Source organism: Musa acuminata, chromosome BXJ2-11 (assembly GCF_036884655.1).
Source record: "Musa acuminata AAA Group cultivar baxijiao chromosome BXJ2-11, Cavendish_Baxijiao_AAA, whole genome shotgun sequence".
Taxonomy (NCBI): Eukaryota; Viridiplantae; Streptophyta; class Magnoliopsida; order Zingiberales; family Musaceae; genus Musa; species Musa acuminata.
The window spans coordinates 28,906,597-28,934,147 of record NC_088348.1 but is presented as its reverse complement, the minus strand read 5'-3'; the positions used below and the strand labels follow the sequence as shown (position 1 = coordinate 28,934,147).

Below are 27,551 nucleotides of genomic sequence, written 5' to 3'. Positions count from 1 at the left end.
AAATTGTAACAACAATACTATCAACAATAGTAAGTCATAATATTTGACTATTTGAAGTGAACTACATGGAACTTTTTGCGCTGTTAAACTCTATATTAAAAAAAACTTAGTTAAATTCAGAACATTCGAGTTGTTATTTATGGTTTTTAGTAAATCACTTTAGTCTCCCTCTCTCTCTCTCTCTTATCATTATTACTAAATGTGTAGTATCTTTGAAGAATATTTCCTCTTTAGCATATGTTCATACCCTTCTAAATGATTCTATCCTGTTTGATCCTCTATTGATGTTATACCTATTGTAAATATGTTGTGTATGCAATGCTTTTAATAGAATTTCAAATACCAATTCTTTTAGCAACATAAGTGTTACTTTTCAGCCAGCATCAAACCTGGTTTCATCAATTTAGTGTTAGTGTTTCCACTGATGATTTATATACAACCGAGTAACATTGGAAAAATTCACCTGAAGTTCTATTTTTCCCTAGGAATTGGCCTTACAACATTCTTCTATGTATCACTTGGTTGCAGTGGTTATCCTGGTTTTGTAAAAGATGCTCATGGAAATGTCCTCACCGGATTCCAAGTGCCCTTTTGGCTTTGTTGAAACAGCCAATGTTGCAGTCCTCACTCATCTAATGGAGCTTACCAGGTACTTCAAATTTCCAGTACTTGTTGGCACAAAGGGTCCAAACAGAATCGATGAACTGAAATTTATTACAGGCTATATTAACTCTGTGTAAAAAATATTCCACCATGTATACGCGTTAGAGCTTCCTCCCTCCACAGGTTGGTCCTGCCATTTTACAATGTGCAAGCTCATTCTTTGCGCGGTCATTGTCATCTAACAACACTGATGTCTCTGATGCTACCTGCAGCCAAGATCGTCTTCAAGATTTGAGCTTCACATGTCACATCCTGATTTTTTTTTTTTTTCCACACAAGTCAAATAAATAAACATCACTTTATTCATCATCTATAACCATTTATTACAATTCATTTATTCATCAAATTACAAATAGAAAAGTAAACATAGTGATGTTAACTTCAAGAGTCATCCTAGTGGCTCTACCTAGCGGTAGAGGAAGGTCCGCTCTCTACTGGAATCTGATTTAGTACTAGAGGGAGGCTGCTCTGAAAATCAAAAACAAAGAAAATTCAGCAACGCTGAGTAGGAACCCCAAAAGTCAAATCAATATGAATACATGATCAAAATTCAATCAATCATCCCATTGGCGTATATCAAGTACCCGAAGGAGCACTCCCCCAACAGCGGATGGAGAGGCTTTATCCTACGGGATGAGTTTGTGTTCTCCCAACAGCGGATGGAGGCAAACTCATATCACACTCCCAACAGCGGATGGAGTGGTGTCCCACACCCGCCAAAGTGGGGACACGTTCCTCCCAACAACGGATGGAGGAACCGTCCAACCGCCACGTCTGACGGCCCGCTAATCCCCGAAGGGAATCGCCCTACCTGCTCTCGGCAGGAATATAATCTCACACTGGTCATATCCATTTCGGGATGAAATAACATATTTAAAACATCTCTTTCAAAAATCATCAATATCAAATAATATAAATTAACCCTCAATTGACTTGAACTCTAGTTTAATCGATTCAATTGAACTCGATTTACTAGAGCCTAACTGAACTGATCTCTAATCCTTATTTAACTGGTCTGGAACCACCCTAGACTAGTATAATTTAGACTAGATTAAGTTCAATTTAGGTTAAACTAACTTGAATAAGTCAATCAATTCGGAATCACCCTGAATTAATCTAGACTAATCAAGTCTAGTTTAATTCAATCAATATTTGAGCTCAAGTTCAACAATAATATTGGGCTAGATTGAGCCAGTCCATCTATTGGTCATGTGCATTATACATGATTGAGCATGTATTACATAAAACTGGCCCAGCCTTGGCCCATAGACTAGTCATAGCATATACCCATTAACAACATATATGAAAACATAATAATGCATTAAAAGATAGATGAGGAGAAAAGTTTTAATACAAAGAAATAACATTCTCAATTTGACTAGAAATCATAAGACATTGAAAGAGGGACTATGAGATAAGTTTTAACACAAGGAAATAGCTTTCTAAATTCAAATAAAAATCATGTTTTCAACACATAAAATTTCAACATATTCTAATCATATTTTAAATCATTCAGAATAATATATTTTAAATTTCAGATCAAAGAATATCAAAAAAGAGATTTTAGATAACATATTCTAGTCTAACAAGATTTTAATCCAAATAAGATTGAAGATAAACTATAATACAGAAAATATATCATATAAAACATATTTTTTTTTTACATATTTAATTCTACAATAAAAACCTTAATCATGGGTCAAAGAATATTATGAAAACTTTAATTGATTATTTTAATATAAAAAAATTTTACATTTAAAGAATCGATAAACATTTTTCAAACTATAAAACTTTCAACATTTAAAGAATCAAAATAAAAGCTAAAACTTTTAAGAAAGGTAGGAAACCTACCTCTTGTCAACAGGGTGTAACTCCTCGTTCTCTTGTCAACAGGGTGTAACTCCTCGTTCCTCCCGCTGCCAGGCTCGACTAGGTGAGGAACGAAGGAGAAAGATCCCTCCCCTTTAAATAGGAGGAGGTGAGCCTCTATTAAGGGAAATAAATTTTAATTTTCGTATTTATTTAATATAAATTATTTTTATTTAATATACTAACAAATATGATATCATCATATTTGGAATACTTAATAATTATTTCCTTAATTCATATCAACAAACAAGAAAGTAGATTAAGATTTCCTAAATTATGATGGCAAGTAAGGAAAACAAAATTTAAATCTCAATATCAAATATTTGATTTGATTACATCACAGGTGGTGTTCTCGAGCTTTGTTTCATGAGAAAAAGATGAATTATTGTCCAGAACCCCAGATTGGTAGCAGGAGAACATCAAATAGTTTGGACCTTCTGCTTGTCCTTGTTCCGAGGATGCTGCTCCTGCATGCTCTACTCGGTTCCAGGTTGAAATCCATGAGATGTAGATGATTCATCCTGCTCGTTTTACCGGGTCGCTAATGCTGTGTGATGCTTGTTTTCAGCTTTGACTCATCAACTGTAAGATCAACCAGGAATGCTCCACAGGATTCCTTGGTTCGGGTGTGCAGCTTCATTCAGCTCCTCTGCGCTGGCCTTTGTCATGTTGCACCGCAATGATGTGAGTGGAGACAGCTGCTCAAGGTCATGTTTCATGCGCAGTGGCAGCTGCCATCCGCTCCGATGTCCCTCTTAACCGGCAATCATCAACAGGTTAATTAGTATAGCATGTGCTGTCTGTCCCAATGTGATCGTCTACCGCGTTCTATTTGAGCCAATAATAGATTAAACTTGTTATATTCTATCACAGCTTAATTCAATCTGATGTTGGGATTGAGCCATTTTGCCGACCGTGTCATCATCAGTGACTCCAATCATTCGGTGTCTTGACGAACATATGTCATCTTTAGACCCAACTAAGTAAACTAATAATACCCCACAGCCAATCATTTACGCCCTTCGAGTCTTCAACTTGACAGATTCCATCTCCACCTTGAAAATATAATTTGCCCATAATAAAGTTCTATATATATATATATATGCTAAATCCTAATATCATTTATAAATGCTATAAACTATTTCATTTATATCAACCAACTTTCATGAATACCACTGGAGAAAAGATTGAGGAACACAAAAAAGAAAAATAAAACATACAACAAATACAAAAAAGAATGTGATATTTGTCAGATGAATCAGAGACAACGTAAGAAGAAACATTGTGATGTGAAGATATGAACTCAAGAGAAAATAATAAAAGCAAAAGAAAAAATAAATTGTGATGTGTGGTAATATGCACTCCATTTCTCTGTAGTTGACCAGATCACAGAAAACTCGGCGCACGCGATAACGCCCTTCGTCCCCCGGTCGGCTCGGACCGGGAGTCGACCCGGTCCGGGCCGTACGCGCCGCCGCAGGCCGCTACGGCCCGCTCCAGGGCCCCCACCACCTCCCCCATCGTCGGCCGCTCTTGCCCCTCCGCCCGCACGCACTCCGCCGCCACGTACCCCACGTACGCCACCGCCTCCACCTCCTCCGCCGACGCCTGCGCCACCCGCTTGTCCATCACCCGCGCGATGTCGTCCGCCTCGATGTACGGCACCGCCATCTCCACCACGTTCCGTGGCGTCGCGCTGCCCTCCGCCTCCTCCGCCTCGTCCCCCTCCTCGCTCCCCGCCACCTGCTGGCTCCGGTGGATGGCCTTGCACCCCGTCACCAGCTCCAGCAACACCACCCCGAAGCTGTAGACGTCGCTCTTCTCCGTCAGCCGCCGCAGCCGGTAGTACTCCGGGTCCATGTAACCCAACGTGCCGGCGGCGACGCTCCCCTCGTCGTCGGGGCTCGTCAGCGACAGCCCGAAGTCGGCTACCTTGGCCGTCCACTCCGCATCGAGCAGGATGTTGGAGGACTTGATGTCGCGGTGGATGATGGCCGGCACCGCGTAGGCGTGCAGGTACTCGATCCCCCGCGCCGCGTCGAGGGCCAGCCGCAGCCGCGCTGTCCACGAACTCAGCGGCGACGGCGGGGTCATGGGCCGCCGGTGGAGGTTGTCGTGCAGAGTGCCGTTGGTCATGTACTCGTACACCAGCACACGCTCCCCGCGCTCTCGGCAGAAGCCTAGCAGGCGGAGCAGGTTCTTGTGGTTGACGCGCGACAACAGAGCGAGCTCGGAGTAGAAGGCGCGCTCCCGCTGATGCTCGTCCCGCAGGCGAAGCTGTTCGTGCCGCCGCGACGTGGACGGCGCCGCGGCCGCCGGGACGTCCGCGCGCTTGATCGCCACGTCGCGCCCGCCGGGGAGCGTCGCACGGTAGACAGCGCCGAAGCTGCCAGACCCGATCTTGTGCGCCTCCGAGAAGTTGTTGGTGATCTTGGCGAGAAACCGTAGCGAAAACTCTTCCACCGTCCCGCCGCCCACCTGGCCGTCGAGGAACGTCTCCATCTGCGAAGACAGTGCCGCCGCCGCAGTCCGCCTCCATCGGCCCAATTGCACGGTGTCGTAAAGCCAGCCATTACTCTGCTTCTTGAGAGCAAGGGAGACCAAGAAGCTCAACAAGGCCAACAACGCCAAGCCGAATCCCACGGATCCAAGAACCGCCACCAATAAAATCCTCTTCTTGCTACCACGGCTTGCTTGTTGCGGACTGGTGGAAGAATTGGAGCTGAGCTGGAACTTGCAGGACTGGCAGATGCCCTCTTCGGAAGGGCACATGTTGCCGGAACCCGCCAGAAACCCGCAGGTGCAGATCGAGGTCGGCGTGCAGGTCCCGGGCAGGACCCTGCCGTACATGGTGTGGTTGCGCCGGAACTCCTCGTTGCCCCAACAAACCACCGAGAAATTGAACATCAGAATGCCGCAGAGTGTATCGCCCCTCGCCTGGATCCCGATGAATTGCTCGCCGGCGAGGAAGTCTGGGGGCCGAGAGCCCTCCCCCCAGCAGCGGACGGTTCCGTTGGACCGCAGGACGCAGGTCTTGCTCTCGCCCAGCGCCATGGATACGATGTCGAGGGGATCGGAAGGCACTTCCGGAGCCCCCGTGCCCCAGCAGGTCAGCCGGCCATCGTCGAAGACTCCACAGGCGTGCCGGCTCCCCGCGGCGACCATGCTGAAGTTGCCGACCGGCACCTTCCTGACGACCACCGTATCGTTCCCGAAGCACCGGATGGCGCCGCATCCCAGCCGCCCGCACACGAAGTTCCGCCCCACGGCGATCTCGGAGAAGTTCATCCCGGCGGGGACCCGCATCTCCTCCCACCGCCAGCACCGAGGCCGGTGCGCCCCGCCGATCAGGCCGCAGACGTGGTTGTCGCCGGAGGCGAGCGCCGTGAGCGGCGTCCCCCAGTAGACCCGCTTCTCGTAGATCTCATTTTCATGGAAGGCCCACCACCGCATGGTGGCGTTGGAACCATCGGCCGGCACGGTAAGGCCGCAAAGGAAGCCATTGCCCGCGGCGACCGCGGCGTAGGGCGTCTCCGGGGATTCGTACAGCCTGCTCTGGCTCCGGTTGGAGGCGCTGGTGCAGCAGATGTCGTACTTGTAGGCGACAGCCGACGGCACGAGGGCACAGACTAAGGTGACGTTGGAGGAATGGGAGACGGCGAGGGTGGAGAAAGGGGGGGAGGAGGCGACGACCGACAGCGGGGTGGAGACGCAAAGGAGGAGAAGGAAGACGAGGAGGAGGAAGAGGGGCAGGGATTTGGTGGGGTTTGAAGGAGGCATTGCGATATGGTGGTGGAGAATGTCATCGTAACCTGGAGGAGCGCAGAGAGTGGGGGAGTAGTAGTTGTAGCAGTAGTCCCCAAAGAAACGCCCTTCGTGGTGTGCTGTGTTAGGTTTGGTGGAAGAGACGGGAAAGGCCGGGCGGAGGCTGCAGTCACGGCTTCGAAGCCCGCACTGACCAACGACCATTTCATACACACACAGACACAACTCTCTCTCTCTCTCTCTCTCTCTCTCTCTAATAATTGAGTGAAACTTGGGAGGAGAACATATGGTCAGTAAACAATGGAGTGAGAAGGGGTTGGACTCAACTTATATGTAATAATTTTAATCACCATGAGAATTCAAATTCAGATTGACTAATGAGTAAAAGAATCTATGAAAGAACAAATAAATAGTGAGATAGTGAAAATGATGGAAACCGGTTTGACAAATTAGGGTCATCAGTAAATGAAAGAGTCATTAAATTTAATTTGAAGGATTTATTATCAGTCACCAAAGCAATGTTGATTTTTCATTTGATATTTTTATCAGTCCATTCAATAAATGAGGTGAGCTTATTATTAAGATATAAAAGAAAATTGTAAGAAGATTTCATTTAAAATTATAATTAAATATTTAAATTCCAAATAATTGAGATTTTGCTATTTAGTGTTTTTTTATGAATGAATTCTGATCTGCTCCTTCAATCAGGATGAAAAAGAAAGGTTATTCCAAACAATTTACTATTTAGTGCTATTGTAGTTTTTTTTTTTTAATGAATTAATTCTGATCTGTTCCCTCAATCAGCGCGAAAAAGAAAGGTTATTCCTCCATATAATTTTCATTTGTTCATGGATTCTACTTTCAAGCAATCCAATGTTGTTGAACTTATTCCAGATGAAACAGAAGGAAAATTTCTTGATATTAGCTCTTTTTTTTATAAGATTCACTCTAACAAGCAACATTTGTAAAGATGATAATTTTGTCAGGGCAATGAAAGCAACCAAGAGAATGGTTGGTTGCCAAAGGATGAGAATCTGAGGTGCAGGACTGTTCAATCCCAGCATGCAATGTGGAAGGTGACAACTGAGTAAAGGACATGAAGTTTGGTTGACTTTTCTAAAGGTTGGTGGGTTTCTTTTACATCTCACACTTTCTACACTTTCATCATTGTTCTCTATGCTTTTGCTTGTCTCTTTAAACCATGGGGACCAAGTTAAGAACATGCAGACATAGACAGTTCAACCTCAGAGTTCATGGAGACTGTAGATTGGATTTCTCAGTTGAGAAACATTCAGTTCACACTTTTGATACCTTCATTTGATCAAACTTTCTCAAAACACTAAAAGAGCTTTAAACTGCACAATTTAAGTTCCTTCTTTCATGTAAGATGCTGTGAAAGCTTAATCACTGTCCCTTGGACACCAAAAAGTGCATATCGATTCTGATACTGATTTCATAGCCAATTCAGATACTAATTGTGATTACAATTGGAATCAAAATGACTCTTTTACAACAAGTAGGAGGGAGAGAAGATATGTATAACTTTGATGATGTATCTAGAATATCTGCAAGGTGGTCCTCTATGAATACCACTAGAGAAAGAAGACTTCTCAATTTGGTCTGACCATTACCTACTTTGCTGTTTGAAAGCAATTCAATAAGAGGCTGGATAGAGACAGATAGGTCCCCAAAAGATTTTTCTTCTGTCAAATAAGAATGGTGGAAGAAAGACAACAAGGTGGGTTTGTTCAGATAATTCTGAATATGAATCAAGCAGATAACTCCATTGACAGGGTTTAATCATTTGGAGCAGGTAGGTTTGGAAATTATAATATCAATTATCTATGGATTGCAAGTTCAGCTTAGCTGATCTGCTGACTTGTTCATCTTCTCATGAAGCAACCTGCTTGAGCAATGACACCTCTAATCATGGGCCAGACAGAACCTAGGCAGAAGTAATTGTCTCAAGTATAGCTTTAAGCTTGTAACCAAACTGTTAAAGAGACAAGTTGATGAGTGGCAGCTTCTGTCAGAAGTGATGATTCCAAACCGATCAATAGCAGAAGCAAGCATCTCTTGGCTGTTGTCTATTGCCACAGTGAAACATCCAGTGCTAAGTCCAGTAGAACATTCAGTTGAAAGCTTAAGGATAACTAATCAAGTCATTGTCAAACCAGTGAGCAAGTAACAAATTGTCAATTAGGCTATCTTGTTGAGCACTTTTGTTTGCCTCAACAGCATCTCCATAAGGGAAATGCTTGATGGACCTATCTGTAGGAATAGATTGAAAGAAAGCTTGGTTTCCCTCTCAGGTTGAACATGACTTCATTGTGTGAAAAATGGAAGTTATGGTGATGAGAAATCTGATGTTGAATGTCTGTCCTGTGTAAATGTTTCACTTCAGTGTACTACTAAAATGTACTAGTACATGCCAATTCTCTAGTGGTACCATACACTAAAAACATAGAAGTAAATGTTCCACTTCTGTTGTTTTGGTAGTGGTACTACTAACACATAGAAGTACATGTTTTACCTTAGTTCAAATTGATCATTTCAGCTATAGTCAACTCCTGCATTTGGAAGATAAAGTATGTTCTATTTCTCAGTTGAGTTGAACACTTAATTTCTCTTTTATTTTTTGATGGGACATTGATGAACCACTTGACCAAATGCAAAAATGGCCAAGCTGCACAACAAATCATCAAATGCCACCACAACAACAGTGAAGTTTCTGAGTTTGCCATCACTCCACATTTCTTGTGTTCTCAGAAACCAAATAAAAACATAAGCTCTGTTTGTGTTTAGTCTCCATCTTGTCCATTGTAAAAATAAGATCAAGTTTGGTAGAGAAGTAATATCACAAGCACAACAAAAATGAATGCCAAGGAGAAGGGCTGTGGAAATTGCATGAGAATCTTGTGGATCATGAACCACTCCACATTTTGCTCTCAAATTGTCAAACAAGAATGAAGCTGTTTCATGGCACATGTAGCTGAAATTTCTCAAAGAAAAGACATGTAGCTGAACTAATGTCAGCAATGGGCACTCAGCCACATCATTGACTTCCTTCAGTTTTGCAGACTGTCTTGTGCTTCAAAATTTATGGCTGATCCAATGGAATAAGACCTCAGGATCTGTCCAAAGAAGAAAAGGCCATGTCTTTTGGCTTTCTCCATTTAAGTTTACCAATGATCTGATTCTTCAAATTTCTACTGTTTCATGGTCTTTCATTCAAAGTTTTGCCTTGACAACAGTTGTATCATGTATCAAAATTCATGGCCATTGCTTTTGGTGTCTGACTTACCTAACTCCACAAAACATTGTCAAGATAAAAGCTAGAGAGGTTGCATCATTCTTGCATATGCAGCCCCCACACACTGTTGTGGTCACAACAAAGGTCACTTAGTGAGGCTCCAACTATTGTGTAGCCAGCAGAACCAGAATGAAATCTCCAAATATGAAGTCAGAGATTATTCATAGTGTGCATCCAACCACTGTTTGATGATTCAGTGGAAAGAAATTATGACTAATCTAAAAGAGTAGAAAATAAGCAGTGCTCTCACTTATATCTTTATTTTCATTTCTCAACCAGCATTCACTATGAAAGTTCCTTCTGCAGTCCCAAAGATCATCCATTTACATTAAGAACAGTTTTTCCAACATCAATAACTACACATTTCTGATAGTTATCTGTCATCCACTGGCTACTATAATTTCTCCATGATCCTGACATGCTGTTCTTTACAAGTAAAACAAGCATGGCACAAGGTTGAAGACAGTCAAATCCAGCTACTTGCTACCTAACATCTATTCCAATTCCCCTTTTGCTTCAGCTAACAGAAGATGCAGTCACCACGCATGGATGTTGATGCCTCACCATAATACATACATACATACATACATACATACATACATACATACATACATACATACATACATACATACATACATACATACATATATATATATATATATATATATATGTATGTATGTATGTATGTATGTATGTATGTATGTATGTATGTATGTATGTATGTATGTATGTATATGTATAATCTTTGAGCCTTAGAAGAAAAAGAAAGCAAAGCCACCACTTGGCCTCAAAAACTAAACAGAGGAGAAAAGAAAAGGATATTAATCAGTAGAGATCGCAGATTAATTGACATGGTGATTGTTTATAGGCTGAAGTACCAAATGATCAGAGATAGGAAAGGATTCTTCTGTATTGATGCTCAAGCTGATCCACACAGTTGAATTGACATGCTAAATTCTGTATGCTGCTTTCTTCAATTGCAGCTTCCTCTTCATCTGTCTTGAAAGTGACATGTTTCTCCACGACTGTGAGGCCATAAGAAATTGGTTGGCTGTCAATTTTTGCCATCCAAAACCCAGAGGAAGAATATCATGATGCTACCTACTTTGTTAGGTATAGTGTTGATAAGTCATTGGCACGATGGGCTCATAAGGAATTGTCTACTTTGGACGATGAGCATACCCGCAAGGTTCTACCCTTTCCTTTTAGGAGTACGGACCCGACAGACTTAAGAGTCTTTGATTTTCCTACTCTTCAATCAATATGGAACTAAATGTCTTTTTCAGTGCTCTCTCCCATAGGAGAGCCAAGGGCTCAAGGCTCTCCTTCTAGTGTCAATTTGATAAGTCAATTTTATTATCATTAGTGTGACAGGCTCACGAGGAATTGTCTGCTTGAAGCGGTAGGCGAATCCATACGATTTTACCTCATGAATTCCAAAAGATACATTTGTTGGTAAGGATGACCCGATCGATTTATAAGTCTTTGGTTTTCTATTCCTTAATCGATATATGACTAAATATCTTTATCAAGTACAAACAAACTAAATGGTAAGAACGTAGTACCAGATCTTCCAAGATTGTTTACGGATAGAGAGCTGGTTGTTTCAGTCTTAACATTCTTCCATGGATCTTTCTGCACTTGAAGTTGTCCTCTAGTAGTCACCATTTTCCATATATCTTCACCTCAAATAGCAGGACAATCCTTATCTAATAAAGCCTATCTTTAGGATTTTACTTTTATTTTTTATTTTTTATTTACTTTTGTGTTGTTCTGGTGGATAACTTTTTGCTTTTCTCTTTTGCCAGTTGTTTAACCCAATCTTCTTCTTTGCATAGAAAAATCCTAAGTAGATTAAGAAGAAGAGCAGCAGCAAACAAACAGTAAGAGTAAGAATGAAGATTATATTAGGATCTTCTAAAAGTAAAATATTTAATTTTATTTTTTTTTAATATCTGACCATTTACCGTTGAATACGTATTAATTCTTTTTGAGCATATGTGATAACGTGAGAAAAAATAATATCAAATATTTTACTTTCGTAAATATAAAAATTTTAATATAAAATTAAAAAATATAAACATTAAACTACTGAACAAAAACTAATTCGGCACGTGCAAGACAAGCAATCCGGCTCTGAATTGGATGTTCACGTGCTCGACAAGCAATCCGGCCCTGAATTGGATGTTCCCTTCCCTATCAAACCTCAGACGGGAGCCACGGCACCGCTCGACCTCATCCTCACTTACGACCGTCTCGTAGGGTAGTGCCCAGCAAGCTCTGTGGCAGGAGTACCGTGTTCCCTGCCTCGCTTAGCACAGGTGATCGTCCACACCTTTCGTGAACCGGATCAGGTGGCGAGCTTGGACGCCTCCATGTGCAATTGCCGACCGGAAGCTTGCGTCGAAGCTGAGCCCATCGCAAGCCCATCGCATGCCGCCACCTTTTTCCACACGCTCTCGGATGCCCTCCACGCCCCATTCTTCTCCCACCACACCCTCCTCACACAGTCATCGATCCTTCTTTTTAAGGGCGAACGCAGATGCATGCGTTCCATCGACAAGCTCGATTTCCACTTGCGATGTACTCGTCATCCACGAGCTCGACCTGTGCGTCCCTCGGCGTCGGTGATCCGACGGGCCTGAGCGACGATTTGTTGATGGACATCCTGGTACGGCTGCCCTTGAGGTCTTTGATCCGATGCAACAGCGTCTGCAGATCCTGGCGTCGACTGATCTCTGACGGTGGCGGCTACCTCCAGACACGGCTCCCCTTGATCGCGTCCGCTATCTTCTACCGCTGCGGTGTCGCCGAGATCGACGACAAACCGAGGTACGCATGCACGACCAGCGGGGGTGCCCTCGAGTGCAACAGCCTCTGTTTCTTCCCGTTCCACCGGGAATCTGCCATCGTTGACTGCAGCAATGGCTTGATACTTTGCCGCTCCAGCCTCGGCTCCACGCTTCACGTCGCGAACCCGACGACAAGAAGGTGGATCGAGCTCCCGAAGCCCCGCAGGAGGAGCCAACTCTCAATACTGGCCTTCGACCCGTGCCACTCTGCGGAGTACAGGGTCGTCTCCTTCACCGGCTGGCTAGCGCAGGGGGCGAAGATAGAGGTATTCGCGTCGCATAGGAGGAGTTGGGTCGAGCACCAGGTGCAATGGGGACTCCCCTCCGACGCCATGTCCACCACCATTCGCTACTTCGACGGCGTCCTCTACATCCTCGCCTATCCAGATCAAGTCGTCGGGATCGACCTCACCACCATGGCCTGCCGCAAGATCGAGTTGCCGGAGGCCACGAAGCAGGAAGGGCGCGTCGGCAGATCCAGCGGCCGTCTTTGCTACTCCCACAGGGCTGGCGATCAGCTAAAGATTTGGGTGCTTGGAGATCCCAATGGGGGTGATCACTGGCTGCTGAGACATGTCATCGGCACTCAAAAGCTGGTGCAACGGTGTCCTGAAACGAGCCGTTCCTCTATCTTCTCTTCACTGCCAATCAACCAGTTCAAGTTCCTGGGATTCCATCCACAGAGAGAGATGATCTACTTGTGGCTGCCGGGGAAGATTGTAAGCTATGATCTAGGCAAGCGTTTGATGGAGGAGGCTTATGAGTTTGGGAAGGAGACGGAGGGAGCGTTCGTCGTCCAGCTTTGTCTGTACCCCTTCTCGAGCCACGTGTCGGACTGCGTAGCTGATGTGAGGGTGTAGCAAGCATCAGAGGGTGGTCGGTGGTGAAGACGTGATTGGAACTTTCATGATTCGAATAAATGATTTTTATGTTATTTAATATCTTCAGTAAGAAATAAGCTTGATTTCATTATCATACGATGGCCTAACCCTTTGATTGGGGATTGAAACTGCGTAAGAGTAATATGAACTTAAATACTTCTGACCAGTATTAATGCTCATTTAACTTTATTTATCATAATATCATCGATTTTATCGACGAAAGCATAAAAATAATGAGTAAAAAAATAATTTTAATATTTTAATTATATTTTTGATGATGACGATTGACGATGCCATTGGAGGTTATGGGTAACTGTTGTAGATGAGGAAGGTGAGCAATGGCTCAGCAACTTGATGTTATGTATCTATATCGACATTGCTCAGCAACTATATCAACATCAATGTAAATACAAAACGATGAAAAAGCCACTTGGCATCTGCATCAGTGTTGACACAAATGCAGATGCAAAGTATCGCTTAACATCTATGTTAGTACAAATATAGATGCAAGTACAAAATGAGATCTCTGCATGTATATTAGCACCGACAATGATGTGAGGAAGGTGGTGTCATTTTGCATCTACATCAATGTCGATACAGATGTTGAGCGGTACTAGCGCAGAAGCATAGCGTCAGCATTTGTGTTATCCTCTTTCTCCTTCCTTTGTCTCATTCTTGTCATTTGCTCTACCTCTTCATAAACAATAGTCACTCATAGCTCCCAATGATGTCACCATTGAAAACATAACTAGAATGTTAAAATTATTATTTTACCTATCGTATTTTGTACTTTCGTCGATAAAACCAATAGTGTTAGGATAAATAAAATTACATGTTTCACTTTTATAGGGAATAAACTATAATTAGCCTAATTATATATATATATATATATATATATATATATATATATATATATATATATATATATCTCCAAATAAGTTAATTTATGCCTTAACGAGGAACTATAGATCATACCTAATAAGTTAATTATATATATATATATATAATTAACTATATATCTCCAAATAAGTTAACTATATATCTCCAAATAAGTTAATTATATATATATATATATCTCCAAATAAGTTAATTTATGCCTTAACGAGGAACTATAGATCATACTTAATAACTTATTGTAGACACTATAGTAATAAGTGATTGACATTTTATCAAATACGTGATTAACATCTTAGCAACACATAACTAATATCTTAGTATTATATTAAAGGAAGATATTTGAATTGACGAAGAAATCATTGATGGCTTCAAGATGCCCGGATTTGATACATAATTAAGTACACACTAATGCATGGATTATTTGGGTTGTCGTCTTGAATCTCTAACTCTAATTCCCTCAAACACTCTTCCAATAATTATGATCATCTATCTTACGACAAAAACCCTAACATATACTACCATTAGACATGCTAATTGTTGCGGGAAACAACTGTATGCCGTGGCCTCGGGGCCGACGCGGCTTGGTTCGGGTCCGAATGCGCAGGGATCTGGCGTGGCGTTCCTCGGGACAGCTGGGGTGGCTGGTTGCGATGGCCCGGGCGGGACGTTGCGTGGGGAGTAAGGCTTTTCCGCGGTGTTGGGAAGATGCAACCTCGCCCTTGTACCTGCGCACAGGTCGGGTCGGAAGCTCGGCCCGACCCCTCCAACGATCAAGTTAGAAGATGTGGAAGGAGTTTTTTAGTGAAGAAGTCTCCTCCCCTTTCGTTTAGAACTCGGGGGTATTTATAGGGCGGTTTAGTGTTACCTGATGTGCCTGCCTGCGGGAGGCAGGATCGTACCTCTGACGGCGTCTGACATTGTCATTGACGTTGCGTGGGGAACCGAACTGCCGCAGGGTATGGGCGAGCTTCGGTCGTCGTCCTCCTCTGCCTCGGTCAAGCGCGCGGGGTCAGACAACGATGAAGTCGTTGTCTGAGAGCGGATGACATCAGCGCATGTTGAGTCAGCATTATTGCCCTCCTCCTCGGACAGAGTGGCACCCAGGTGAGGCCGACGTCGTGACACGTCATGTCGCCATTATTACCCCTATCACTAATCATCTCTAATTTAACTAATATATTTAAACATTGAGTTTTGTTAGACATACCCCATGCTTTTACTCGCAATCAAATTATAATGTTCTTGAGAAAATATTGCGATTAAATCTAAATTACTTTGGAGTTCACAACTAGAATCCATCGAATACGTATCAAAATTGAGGTAGATTGAACTAGTTAAATGGTATACGATGTTAAACTAAATCGATTTTAATCTAGTCTGAATTAAGTTAGATTTTTACAAACATTAATTGTAAAAAATGAATCTAACAAGTCTCATTTAGACAAAGAAATTAGAAATAGAAGTTTCCAAAATTTTACCTAATGAATTTAAATGCGAACAATCAATATCGCCAAAAAGAGTGATTTAAAAATTAGTCTCCAACCCCTTGTAAAATGCAAAAAAATATATTGTCATATATAAATACAAAATCGACTAAATGTGTAAATGCTAAATAATAGTTCCAAAAGAAAGAAATTAGCTTGCAAATTGTAAAAGGATAAAGAAAATGATAATCTATACAAAAATAAAGGAGAGAAATTCAAGAAGCCTCGATACAAAGAGACCTTAAAAAGAAGTCTAAAAACTTTTACCGAATACAAAAATATATTTTTCAAACAATAAAATAAAAATATTTTGATCAACTTGGAAAATACAAGAGAAAAAAAAATATCACTTAACTTAGATTCTCACAAACATTGATTGCGAACAATGAATTTAAATAAGTCCCATTTAGAAGGAGAAACTAGAAAAAGAAGTTTCCAAACTTTTTACCTAATGAATTGAAATACAAACAATCAATCTTGTCAAAAAGAGTGATTTAAAAATTAGTCTCCAAACTTTTGCAAAAATCAAATGCAAAAAAAAATTATTGTGATATATATATATTGTGTAAATGCCAAATAAGCGATACAAAAGAAATAAATTATATTATAAATTGAAAAAGGAGAAAGAAAATGACAATCAAGAAGTCTCGTTAAGAAGAGAACTTGAAAATAAGTCTAAAAACTTTTACCCAATAAAAAAGATATGTTCAAAGAAGAAAAAAATATATTGTGCAACGAGGAAAAGATAAAATGAAAAAAAAAATAAAATGTAACAAAGAAAGAAAAAAATTATTGTGATATATATATATATATATATGTGTGTGTGTGTAAATGCCAAATAAGCGACACAAAAGAAAGAAATTATATTGTAAATTAGAAAAGGAGAAAGGAAATAACAATTAAGAAGCCTCGTTAGAAAGAGAACTTGAAAATAAGTCTAAAAACTTTTACCCAATAAAAAAAGATATGTTCAAATAAGAAAAATGATATATAAAAATATATTGTACAATGAGGAAAAGATAAAATGAAAAAAACAAAGTGTAATAAAAACGTGGTCGGCAGGATTCGAACCTGCGCGGGCAGAGCCCACATGATTTCTAGTCATGCCCGATAACCACTCCGGCACGACCACAATTGATGATTAATGTGTATTTAATTTTCTTATTAATAGTTATGTTACATTCTAATGTTCTTAATTAATGCCCATAATAAGGCATCATAATCGGTGATAGAAAAAATATTAATTTATAATTAGAACTCGACATATGATATCCTCATTAGAAAATGATAAAAACCATCAATCTACATGCTCATAATGATATTCGAACAAAAATTATTTTTAAAGATTTATTTTACACATAATATTCTCCTAACCCTAAATAGTTAGGACGGATTTCGTCATTTTCTCTCTCTATTTCTTTACTCTGTCAAGCTAGCTAACTTATGAATCAGAAGTCTATTCTTGACATCGTTCTTTATATTAAACGATCACATCAAGATCATACCACCTTGGGGGCTTAAGACTTCAAACATGATCGTGGTTTCCTATATAGATTAGTCATAAATTAAGTTGGACCGACTAACATCCAGTCAACCATTGACATTAACCTTATAATTTTAGAATTAAAATAAGGATCCAATATATTGCATGAATGAGCATCACAGATGACTTGACATATTCTCGTAATGAAACGATTTATCATTTCCTTCGTTCCTTAGTTGGCACAGTTTGAAACCATGTAGACTCTTTAGTGATAGTCATAACCACTAATCACTACTAAGCACTTTAACTAGACATTGGTTCAATCACACTAGAATGCTCGAGACCACGATATCCCATGTTCTCCGATAATTGAGGTAGAGGGACCTAAACATTCAGAATTCTACATTAGTAGAGGGAGGAATGAATTGATACATGTATCGAGAATTCCACCTAAGTAGAGGGAGGAATGCGTTGATAGCATCGAGAGGTCCTCCTTCATCCCAAAAATTTAAGAGGAGCTAATCCACTCGAGCTTTCGTCTCTCGAAAAATAACACCGATCAAAACTTTTCATATTCAAATGATTATTTATGACATGTCTAACACTTTGATGTATCAGTCTTTCTCAACCATTCTTCATGAGTTAGTATAGTAGACGTTGATTAAGGTACACTTAAATTGAACTAGGTTACACTAATCATCTAAGAATTAATTATCATAATTTTAAGAATTAGTTGTCATAATTTAAAAAAAATAAAAAATAATATTAATCATCTAATAATCACATTCTAATTATTCTGCGAAAAGTCTGAGTTGGTTTAGTGGAAGTTGATATAATTATACTCAAAATTAAATTAAGTTATACTCATATTACACTCGATAACAATATCTTATAAAAAAATCTTCAATTTCAATTGGATTTAGTTCATAATTTTTTATCATTTATAAAAGTGAAAACGAATATGGTGACATTTGGTGAAAAAAAAAATAATGGGGGCTTTTTTGGTTAAATGCCCAATCAATTATTACTACCAATCATCAAATATCATAGAAAGTATTAGGTTGGATGTGCTGCTCAAAATAATTTGGACGTGTCCATATTAACGTGAGGAAGAGGAGGCAGGACAGCGGTCCATCGCTGGCATACGCGCATCTCGTTGCAAAACGTATTTGTCGGGAACGGTCAAGATTCGAATTAGATGAATACATGAACAGAGTCCAACGCTGCTATTAGAGCCATTTATTTGGTTTATTTTGGCAGGGATGAGAAATTATTTTATTTTCATTAAGAAAATTATTATTATTTGTTATAATTATAAATAATTTCTCTTGCAAATAATTCTCTCTCAAATTCCCACAAAACCAAACCAATGCTCTGTCTCCATAAAGATTGTTGGAGGAAGATATAATCATGTAGATCTCAAATTGGGTAGATTCTTGAGTTTTGAGGTTGCTTCCAATATCCACATTTATGGCTAATCAACCTCTGCTTACACCTTTCCATCTCAGGCATTGAGAAATTAGTTCTTGTAATTACAAATTACTCAATCTCAGGCATTGAGTAACATGTCCATAATGAATGACCAGAACAAGTACACATCTTTCTCCAAACTAATTACAAATTAATTCTTGTAATTAGTTGCAATTATTTTTTTTATTAAATTAATTATAATTATTTAAAATTTTAATCATATAAAATTATTTTTTTAATCCTATATAAAAATCTTAATGTTTCACTTTCATAACTATAAGATTTCAATATAATTTTTAAAAATATAAAAATATAAGAAATTAAAATACTAAAGATGATTAATTATAAAAGATAATATACAATTAACCCTCATCAAAGTATCATCAACATGATGTTTTAGGGGATTTGACAAAATGCAATCTAGGAAGCAACATGACGACAGTAGAGGTGCATGACATGCATTATTACTGTTAATGGAGAAGAATCAGTCATAAGGAACAAGCCAATGGAAAATCTTAGAGAGTTGGAATATCTTGTTGAAGTTGCAACCCTGCTAAAATTTCTACCATCTATAAAGTAGCTAAGATAAATATCCAGCAAGTCATAGCACACTGACATACATACGAAAACATGTGCAGCACACATCCATCACCAGGAAAATAATTGTTTGAACAAGTTACTAACCTACCATATGTGTGAAACACACAAGAACCAGAACCATCACAAATCATCACCATACTGACTATACCCAAGAAGATTACAGTAAACATGAGTTTGGCACAATGTCTTTAATGCCATATTAATCTCGAGGCGACATAACTCAGGCAAGAAAACCATAACAATGGCAATTGATCAAAGAAAGTTCTAAAGAATTTACATGGCTCAACTGCTGGACACAAGCAAGCCACCAAAGTCGTGGTTCTACTGGCCAAAAATAAGAAATGTTTTCGGTTTGATAAAAGAACAAAACCCTTAGGAAGCCGTTGATTGTTTGAGATAAGCAAGCAGATCTGCACGCTCTTTTGGCTTCTTCAGACCAGGAAAAACCATCTTAGTACCAGGAATATACTGCACCAACAAGAAAATACCATAAGGAAAAGAAAATACAAGAAAATTGTACTAATAAAAACGTTGATTCCATATAAAGTTGTAACAATCCTGTAATCTCCAGTACAGGCTCCATTTTGTAATTCAAGAAGTCTGTGGATAAGTAACTGAATATTTGCTGGGCATTGATCAGTATTCCCAATAATTCGACAAGTGTTGAACTATGTTATTTATTTTGGCTGCACCAGTGTTCCATTACCACTAGAACTCTCAACTTTACCCAGCAGGTCTATGTACAAAAGAATTATTGCACCACCACGAACATCAACTCAACCGACAACACCAGTAGATGCAGAGCCTCCCATAAAGGTAAAAAAAAAATTAAGTAAAGGAGATCAAATTTCAAACTCTTCTATCAACGATATTTGTAGAAACCAGCCAACAAATATTACAATTAGGGTCTCTACTGACCGATTCAGGACAAAATAAAGACCATTATATATATATATATATATATATATATATATATATATATATATATATATATATATATATATATATATATATATATATATATATTCTCTTCTCTTCTTCTCCTCTTATCTTCTTCTATCTCCTCATCAGGCACTGGTCCATATGCAGAAAAGATTCAATTCAATATATTTATTGTGCAGAATCCTTTCTAGGAATCCCTTAGATTAGGATTCCCATGAGTCACCAGGTCCCCCTTCTTTCTCTTATCTCCCCTCATCTGCATCATCTCTCCCATTCTCAATGGGAAAGCTGCAACGATGACAAGACAACAACAATCCTACACTTATATCCCTCCTAATCTTTTACAAAAGGTGAGGCCTGCTCGTACTATTTCTTCTTCCTTATATGAAGGATTAATAGTTAATTGATAATATAGTAATTCCCCTCAATATAGCTACTTTCCTGAAAATGATTTGCTACAAAACTTTGAGCAGTCCCCATATACAACACTATAAGTGTATCATTACATTCCTCAGTAAGCAATGTGGTGACCTAACAGTATCAAACAATATGATGAGAAAATAATAAAGTACTTCTGCCCCTGGACTAAGAAAGGAAATTCTTTCATGTTTCTTATAAATTCAAACTACTTATCACGTGGAACTAGCCAACAACAGGTCTTCGCCCGCCCCAAACACACAGAAAATTGTGAAAAAAGCAGAGGAAAAGAAGCCCTAATCCTAATACTCAACCAAGCATAGAATTTGTAGAAATTGCAATTGAATAGCAAAAAATGGACATGCACAGCAGAAAGAATGCTAGCCAAAGGTTCATTCGTACCTTCTTAGGGTTAAGCAAGTAATCGTACAAAGTTGATTCCTCCCATACCACAGCCATGTTCTTGTTTGCAGTAGAGTAGGAGTATCCTGGAGTCGTACCAGATTGCCTTCCAAAAAGGCCATTCAAATTGGGTCCTGTGCGTAACAAAGAACCAATTATCCTCAAGGACACAAATTCTACTCGATGAAGCAAATATTGTCAGACAGTTATCGAAGCTTCAACATGGGCAAATAAAACGAAAATGCTATTCAGCTAAAATGAACAATCGGGACAAAATACATCGATCACAAAACTTTACGGCATAAAAAAGGGGGAACGCAGACAACGAAAACAACCAAAGAATTGCAGGATTCCAAAGATCTAATCCAAGCAGGGTAGCGCGTGTCCAAGAAAGCAGCCTTAAATACTAGAGGAACCAGATCTCATTTACAATGACAACCTAGATCGTCAAGAATCTCGCACCAGATCATATGAAAGAACCAATAATATGGACCATCAGGAATCACATCAAAACAGAGACTTTGATCAACCTTGCTTGTGACCGGCGCCCTTATCGACGGTGTGGCACTGGGCGCACTTGGTCTTGAAGATCTTCTCTCCGGCATTGGGATCGCCCGGCGGAGCTTCCGCGAAGGACGCCATCGATCGCCCTCCAAAGAGCTGCTCTCTCGATCTGAATCCGAGCGCTAGGGTTTCGTACTGTTTCCTCTTGCTTCGCGTCCATCTTCCACACGCCTATCGTCTCTGTATAAAAGATCAGCGATTATTAATCACCTATATTACCCTCCAGAGTTTGCCAAAATTCCGAAGATATACTCAATAACATCCAATAAATAAAACAAATCATAGAGGTATATTAGTCATACAATACTGTTCTGGAACACGGGGTTCGATTTGGGACGGATTCTTCCGATTTGGTAGACGGCGGCGGAGGCGCCACGTGCTCGAATGCATGTGGTCGAATTACACAAAAGTCCCGATAATTTACGTGAAATAACACAATAGTCCTATCAAGTTCACAACGGAGACCCGAAAAATGATAATAAATTTTCTTCAATTTTCTTGGTTGATTTTTCGGAAAAGGACTTCGTTCTTGAGTTTCTATCACTGATTATTTCATTAATGGGATTTGAATTACATCTTATATGGTATATGATGTTTAAAATATTAGTTTAAACTTAATACGTGTCATCCTAAATAGTAGTAGGAAATAGAAGTCTTTCACTTACCATGTTAGCATTTGCTAGATAGAAATTATTTAATTATTATTATTTGTTACGTGATATATTCATCTTCATAGCAAGCGATGAAGAGGAGCCCAACTATAAAATATAACTTAAGGCATAATTCTTCTTATCCTCATCTATTTCGGAAGTCTAACTTATGTATCAAAGAGAACGAACCCCACCCAACATTGGTTGAAGTGTAAGTCGGACCATATCAAACATCGAGAGGAACATTAGATAAATGAAAGGATTCCTAATGCAAGTCGTGCCGATTGAGTGTTCCGTATCCGTGGATTTCCCTCTATCAACCCATTTTATATGAATATTTTATACGCGACGATTAAGATAAATGCTTATAGTGGTGGGATCGATGGTTTTGATAGAATCGTTCGTAGCTCAGTGGTGTAGGAATTCACATTTGCTCCGTGGTGTTGGTTGTGCATCATGCCTGCCTCCGTCTTTGTGTTCTTGTAAGTCAAATGACAACACAAAATATCATCGATCTAATATATCTAATGAGAACGTATAGATCATCATGCATTAGTTGTATTAATATAAATGCATTGGTATTTATTAAGATGATGACAACATGCAGTAGTACACTGAGCTGTTCGTTCGAGGCTGTACGCCATCCATCGACCTCCAGTCAGCAGGTCATCCATCACTCGAGAATGCAACAGCACATCTTGCCGTTGCTTCCACCGGTGGGATCAGGAACGCAAATCACGGCGGCGGGAGAGTGGCCTGCTGCCGCACACGGCTCAGCACAGTCGTCCTTGGTGTGGCATCCTCCGACGAAGTCACATTTACCATGATACTGATCCACCGAATACCCTACCAATCAACGAAACCATTCCAAGTCAGCTGATGTGAGATATGATGTGATGTGAGATACTGATTCATATTTCTTCTTTCTTTTTTGTTTCTTGAGTTTTGATTAGTCCTCTATCAAACAACATGGGATGTGATGTGAGGTCTTAAGACGATTCTTCCTTCAGACTCTCGAAAGCACCATGAGAGAGAGAGAGAGAGAGAGAGAGAGAGAGAGAGAGAGAGAGAGAGAGAACGAGGAGGCCAAAAACCCTAATGGATGCCATCTCTAAATGAACCAGTGATCACAAGAGGACTCAAGTTGCAGACCCCAATAAATTGAAGCTGCAAGATAATGATGATGATGATTTATCCAATATGTATTATCAGAAAAATCAATATAAAGTTAAATATATTGGTTGGTATGCTCCAAGTTTTCCTTTGGGAAATATGGTGGTGAGCGTAGTCATCTTATAGACTCCATGAAATCTAAGGAAATAGTCTTAATGAGCTACTCTACTCGGTTCATGGGATCATAGAGATTTGAAGGATTGAATCATGAAGCATATTGAGGCTAAATTTACTCCTCAAGAAGCATCTCAAAATCATGTACAAATGGTTCTTGCATTCGTGATCAACTCATCAAGCAATAACTTATTCGTTGAGAATTAGAACTATTTGATTCATCGAATCATACATCAAGAAACTAATTAGTTTAGTATGGAAATTTATCTTGTGCTTGGAATCAAACTCATTAAGCATATCTCTCTACTAAGAGTAAGGTTGAATTCAACCCAAGGTTTCAAAGTCACAAACAATTGGATTCTCCCTGCATCAATTATTAATTTCAAGTGACAAATTTTATGGAATAAATCTAATTACTAATCTATTTAGTAACTTATATCAATCCAATTAATTATTATATCTCTATGTGAAATATTAGTGTGTTGCATATCTCCTATTCTAAGACCAGATGATAATGCTATATTCTTATATCATAAATTTGTTGCTTATAATTATTGATATTTTCATGCTAATAGATTTGACCATGGTTTGATTCGAATTGAAATTGAACCAAAATTGAATCTACTCAATGGTCTATCAATTCTAAACTTAACTGGAACCATTTAAAAAAACCTAATAATCAAAGCTTATGAATACTTATATGTCATTAGATGGATTATATATATATATATATATATATATATATATATATATATATATATATATATATATATATATATATATATATATATATCCACTTTTTAAATATTAGGAATAAAATGATACCTTTTCTATTTTAAAAATTAAAATTAAAATTTAACAAAGAACCCGTGGTTCGAATAGAAACTAGAATCGTCGATTCTAGTTTCGATTCTAGAATCGATCCTATATGGTTTAGTTCTGATTCCCAACATTTAGGAATCGAAACTATTAGCTCCGAAATCAAAACTATCGATTTCAAGACCAAAGTCAGGAATATATCTTCAAGCAATCGAGAGCCTCTCTCATCCAAACATGTCAAATTTCTCCTCCTAAAAAAATCCATGAACAAAAAATAATTATTGAATAAAAAAAGCTAAAATGACTAGTTAATGGTTAAAATGCTTAGTCAAGTCAACTAAATGTTTAATAAGTGTGTTGACTTAGAATTAAGAGGAGAGATTATAAATTTTCCTCTTCTAATTATTAACAGGATTTTGGTGTCAACAACAAATGTTAGGATCTATTGCATATCGAGTAACTCTTTAACTGGACTTTCTGTAAGTATACGTAATATTTAAATAGGAATAAGAAGTTAGAGAGTCATCAATAGTATTTACACTGAATTCAAATAATGAAACGATAAAAAATATATAAAGGTGACAAGTGATCCTAATATATACCGGTGGATGTCACAAGCATGACTAAAGATAAAACCAGCAGACTAACGATGAGAACAGAGATCTTGGAAGCCATTTGTGATGAACCTGATGAAAAAAATAATTGAGAATAGAAGATTATTTTTTTGTGAATAATGGTGTCGAAGAAAGGCTATTAAATAGAATCTTTACGACCCCATGAGATTTGCTCCACACTAATCTTGGGTTTAGTCTTATTTGATGGAAATTATAAGTATTCATTGAGCATATTTGAAGTATGATATGTGAGAGATGATTCATTGAACCAAAATATGAAAAATAAAATATTTTATTTGGATTTACTCTTCTGGAAGTATATAAAAAATATATCCATATATATATATATATATATATATATATATATATATATATATCTATTTAACTTAATCGATAAGTTGTTCCATTGATATTGGTTTTGGTTTATTCGATGGTTCTCTTGTTGAGTTTATTTAACGAGTTTATCTCGGTATATAATTTATAAGACCAGATACATTTAACTAAAGTTAGAAAACAAAATTTCTTTTCGAAATTCATTCTAATAGATCTCATTTAGTGAATCATCGATGAGCCGGTTTTAGAACAAAATCGATCAATCAATCTTTGTCTATGTATTTGATGGCGAGGGAGGGGGATAAGGCCTCTCCCAATTGAGATACTTGGTTCTTGGTGATCATGTGCACTGACCAATTCAGATTTAAGCCCCGATCCAAATAGGCCCTGATAAAAAAATATCATCCCTTTTAACCCATGTTGGAAGTAGGGTCCCCTTCACCTTGAATCTCTCCTAAGCCACAAGATAGTAGCCATTTGCCCTCTTGTAAGCTTACAAGCAGGAGTGGAATATGTTCAACATGCAATGATGTCGACATAGCAACATTCCTCGATAAAGTTAATCAAATAGTATCTAGGGTTGTATGTCATCTAAGATGATGATATCCTCCGTCAGTCCACACATGTCACAATTAGTGGATGAAGGGAGAACTGAAGTTCAACCTCCATGGCATCAACATACAAGCAGAGGCACGTGCACATCGAGTGATATGGATGTTACTCGACTAAAGAAACTTACATTTAGTGCTTATCTAGGATGGAGTATTTTAGGTGTAAGCGTTCTTGATACTCGAGGGTCAAAATAGAGCTCTTCATGATTTGAAGATCTATAACGATCTTTGGGTTTATCATGATCACCTTACTCAAGGAGAAAAAAATGACAAGGCACTCCCTCTCATTTTTAGGCTATTCAAAGATAGGACTTCGACTACCTTGACCACGTATTGGTTGAGAGAGCAAGACTCAAATGGTAAGAAAGAGGATATCTTTTCGACCTAACAAAGGAGACTAAGATTGATAATTGTCAGAGGTCCAGGAGGTAAAGAGGTGAGGATAAAAGACTTAGAGAACTCAAGTGATGGCTCAAGATGCAAAGTGAGCCCCAAAACAATGGGAGAGACTTCTTACAACCTTAAATCTCCACTTCGACTCCCAAAAGTCCCATCACGCTTTCTACTCAACTTTTCCACTCGATCTCCAATAGACTCAACACTTTGTAAATTTTTCGCTCGTTGAAGTATTAACTAAAGAAAAGGCTAACAGACCATTAGAGCCCACCATACAAGTCATGCCCAATGCATTCTTCTTGAGCTAAAAATAGAAAATACACCCGAGACATTCTTCTTGTGCTAAATATAAAAAAATACCTAACATAGCATCAAAAATGTGTTCGAGATACTTTTCTAGAGCTAAGCATTAAAAATATACTCAAAATGTCATACTTGGGTTGAACATAAAAAATACAACCAAAATATCATTTTCGGACTAAGTATAAAAAAATACACCCGAGATGCCCTTCCTAGATTAAGCAGAAAAATGACTAGTTTCTTAGGGTTAATGTTCAAGTAGAAGAAAAAAATTATAGCTTATCACGTAATGAAAATTCATAAGATCTTAATAGATTGAAGGGATTGTATTTTCAAATGCCATATTTGCATGGTAGAGGGGATGTTGGAATTTAGTATCCAACGAAATGTTTTCTAGTAACTTAAGATTTTATATTTGTCACCCAACTAAAATCTTTATCAAATGTTCAAAAGAGTAGGTTTGTGGACAAGTGGTCGTGAACATGCTCTTTTTGCTATCCTATTCATCCATTAGTTTCATGCTACAAAAAGATGAGTTGCTATCCTTTGTCAATTGGATTTGGCCATCGACAAGTATTTGAACTACATATAGAATTCATTATTGTTGGTGTCTTTATGTCATTAAACGTAGCTCTTTATGTCGACAAGTATTTGAACTACATATAGAATTCATTATTGTTGGTGTCTTTATGTCATTAAACGTAGCTCTTTATGTCTTTATGTCATTGAACTACATATAGAACTACATATTTGAACTACATATAGAACGACAAGTATTTCCAATTACAATAATTGATTTGGGCTTCTTTATGTCATTAAACGTAGCTCTTAAGATGGTAAACCATGTGAATCTTTTTTTCCAATTAATTATTTTACACATAGATTAAGATTCTAATAAAACAATACACAATGATGCCAATATGTTTGTAGGTTCAAGAA

At 38.8% G+C, this 27,551-nt stretch overlaps 3 protein-coding genes and 1 non-coding gene across 4 annotated transcripts; 1 reads left to right on the top strand and 3 right to left on the bottom strand.

Moving 5' to 3' along the window:
- Window positions 1-3,758: 3,758 nt before the first annotated feature.
- LOC135626669 (serine/threonine-protein kinase-like protein CCR4) lies at window positions 3,759-6,542 on the bottom strand. Its single transcript, XM_065132160.1, has one exon. It carries the CDS (start codon window positions 6,499-6,501, stop codon window positions 3,919-3,921), a length of 2,583 nt encoding a protein of 860 aa, XP_064988232.1. The 5' UTR covers window positions 6,502-6,542; the 3' UTR covers window positions 3,759-3,918.
- Window positions 6,543-12,128: 5,586 nt separating this feature from the next.
- On the top strand, window positions 12,129-13,396 carry LOC103972581 (uncharacterized). The gene is made up of 2 exons (XM_018820432.2): window positions 12,129-12,442; window positions 12,560-13,396. Exons 1-2 carry the CDS (start codon window positions 12,153-12,155, stop codon window positions 13,320-13,322), a joined length of 1,053 nt encoding a protein of 350 aa, XP_018675977.2. The 5' UTR covers window positions 12,129-12,152; the 3' UTR covers window positions 13,323-13,396.
- Window positions 13,397-16,774: 3,378 nt separating this feature from the next.
- On the bottom strand, window positions 16,775-16,856 carry TRNAS-AGA (transfer RNA serine (anticodon AGA)). The gene has a single exon. It is a non-coding gene; the product is annotated as a tRNA-Ser (tRNA).
- Window positions 16,857-19,397: 2,541 nt separating this feature from the next.
- Window positions 19,398-21,774, bottom strand: LOC135627241 (cytochrome c-like). The gene is made up of 3 exons (XM_065133256.1): window positions 21,569-21,774; window positions 21,039-21,172; window positions 19,398-19,745 (listed from the first exon to the last, which is right to left on the bottom strand). Exons 1-3 carry the CDS (start codon window positions 21,678-21,680, stop codon window positions 19,650-19,652), a joined length of 342 nt encoding a protein of 113 aa, XP_064989328.1. The 5' UTR covers window positions 21,681-21,774; the 3' UTR covers window positions 19,398-19,649.
- Window positions 21,775-27,551: the final 5,777 nt, after the last annotated feature.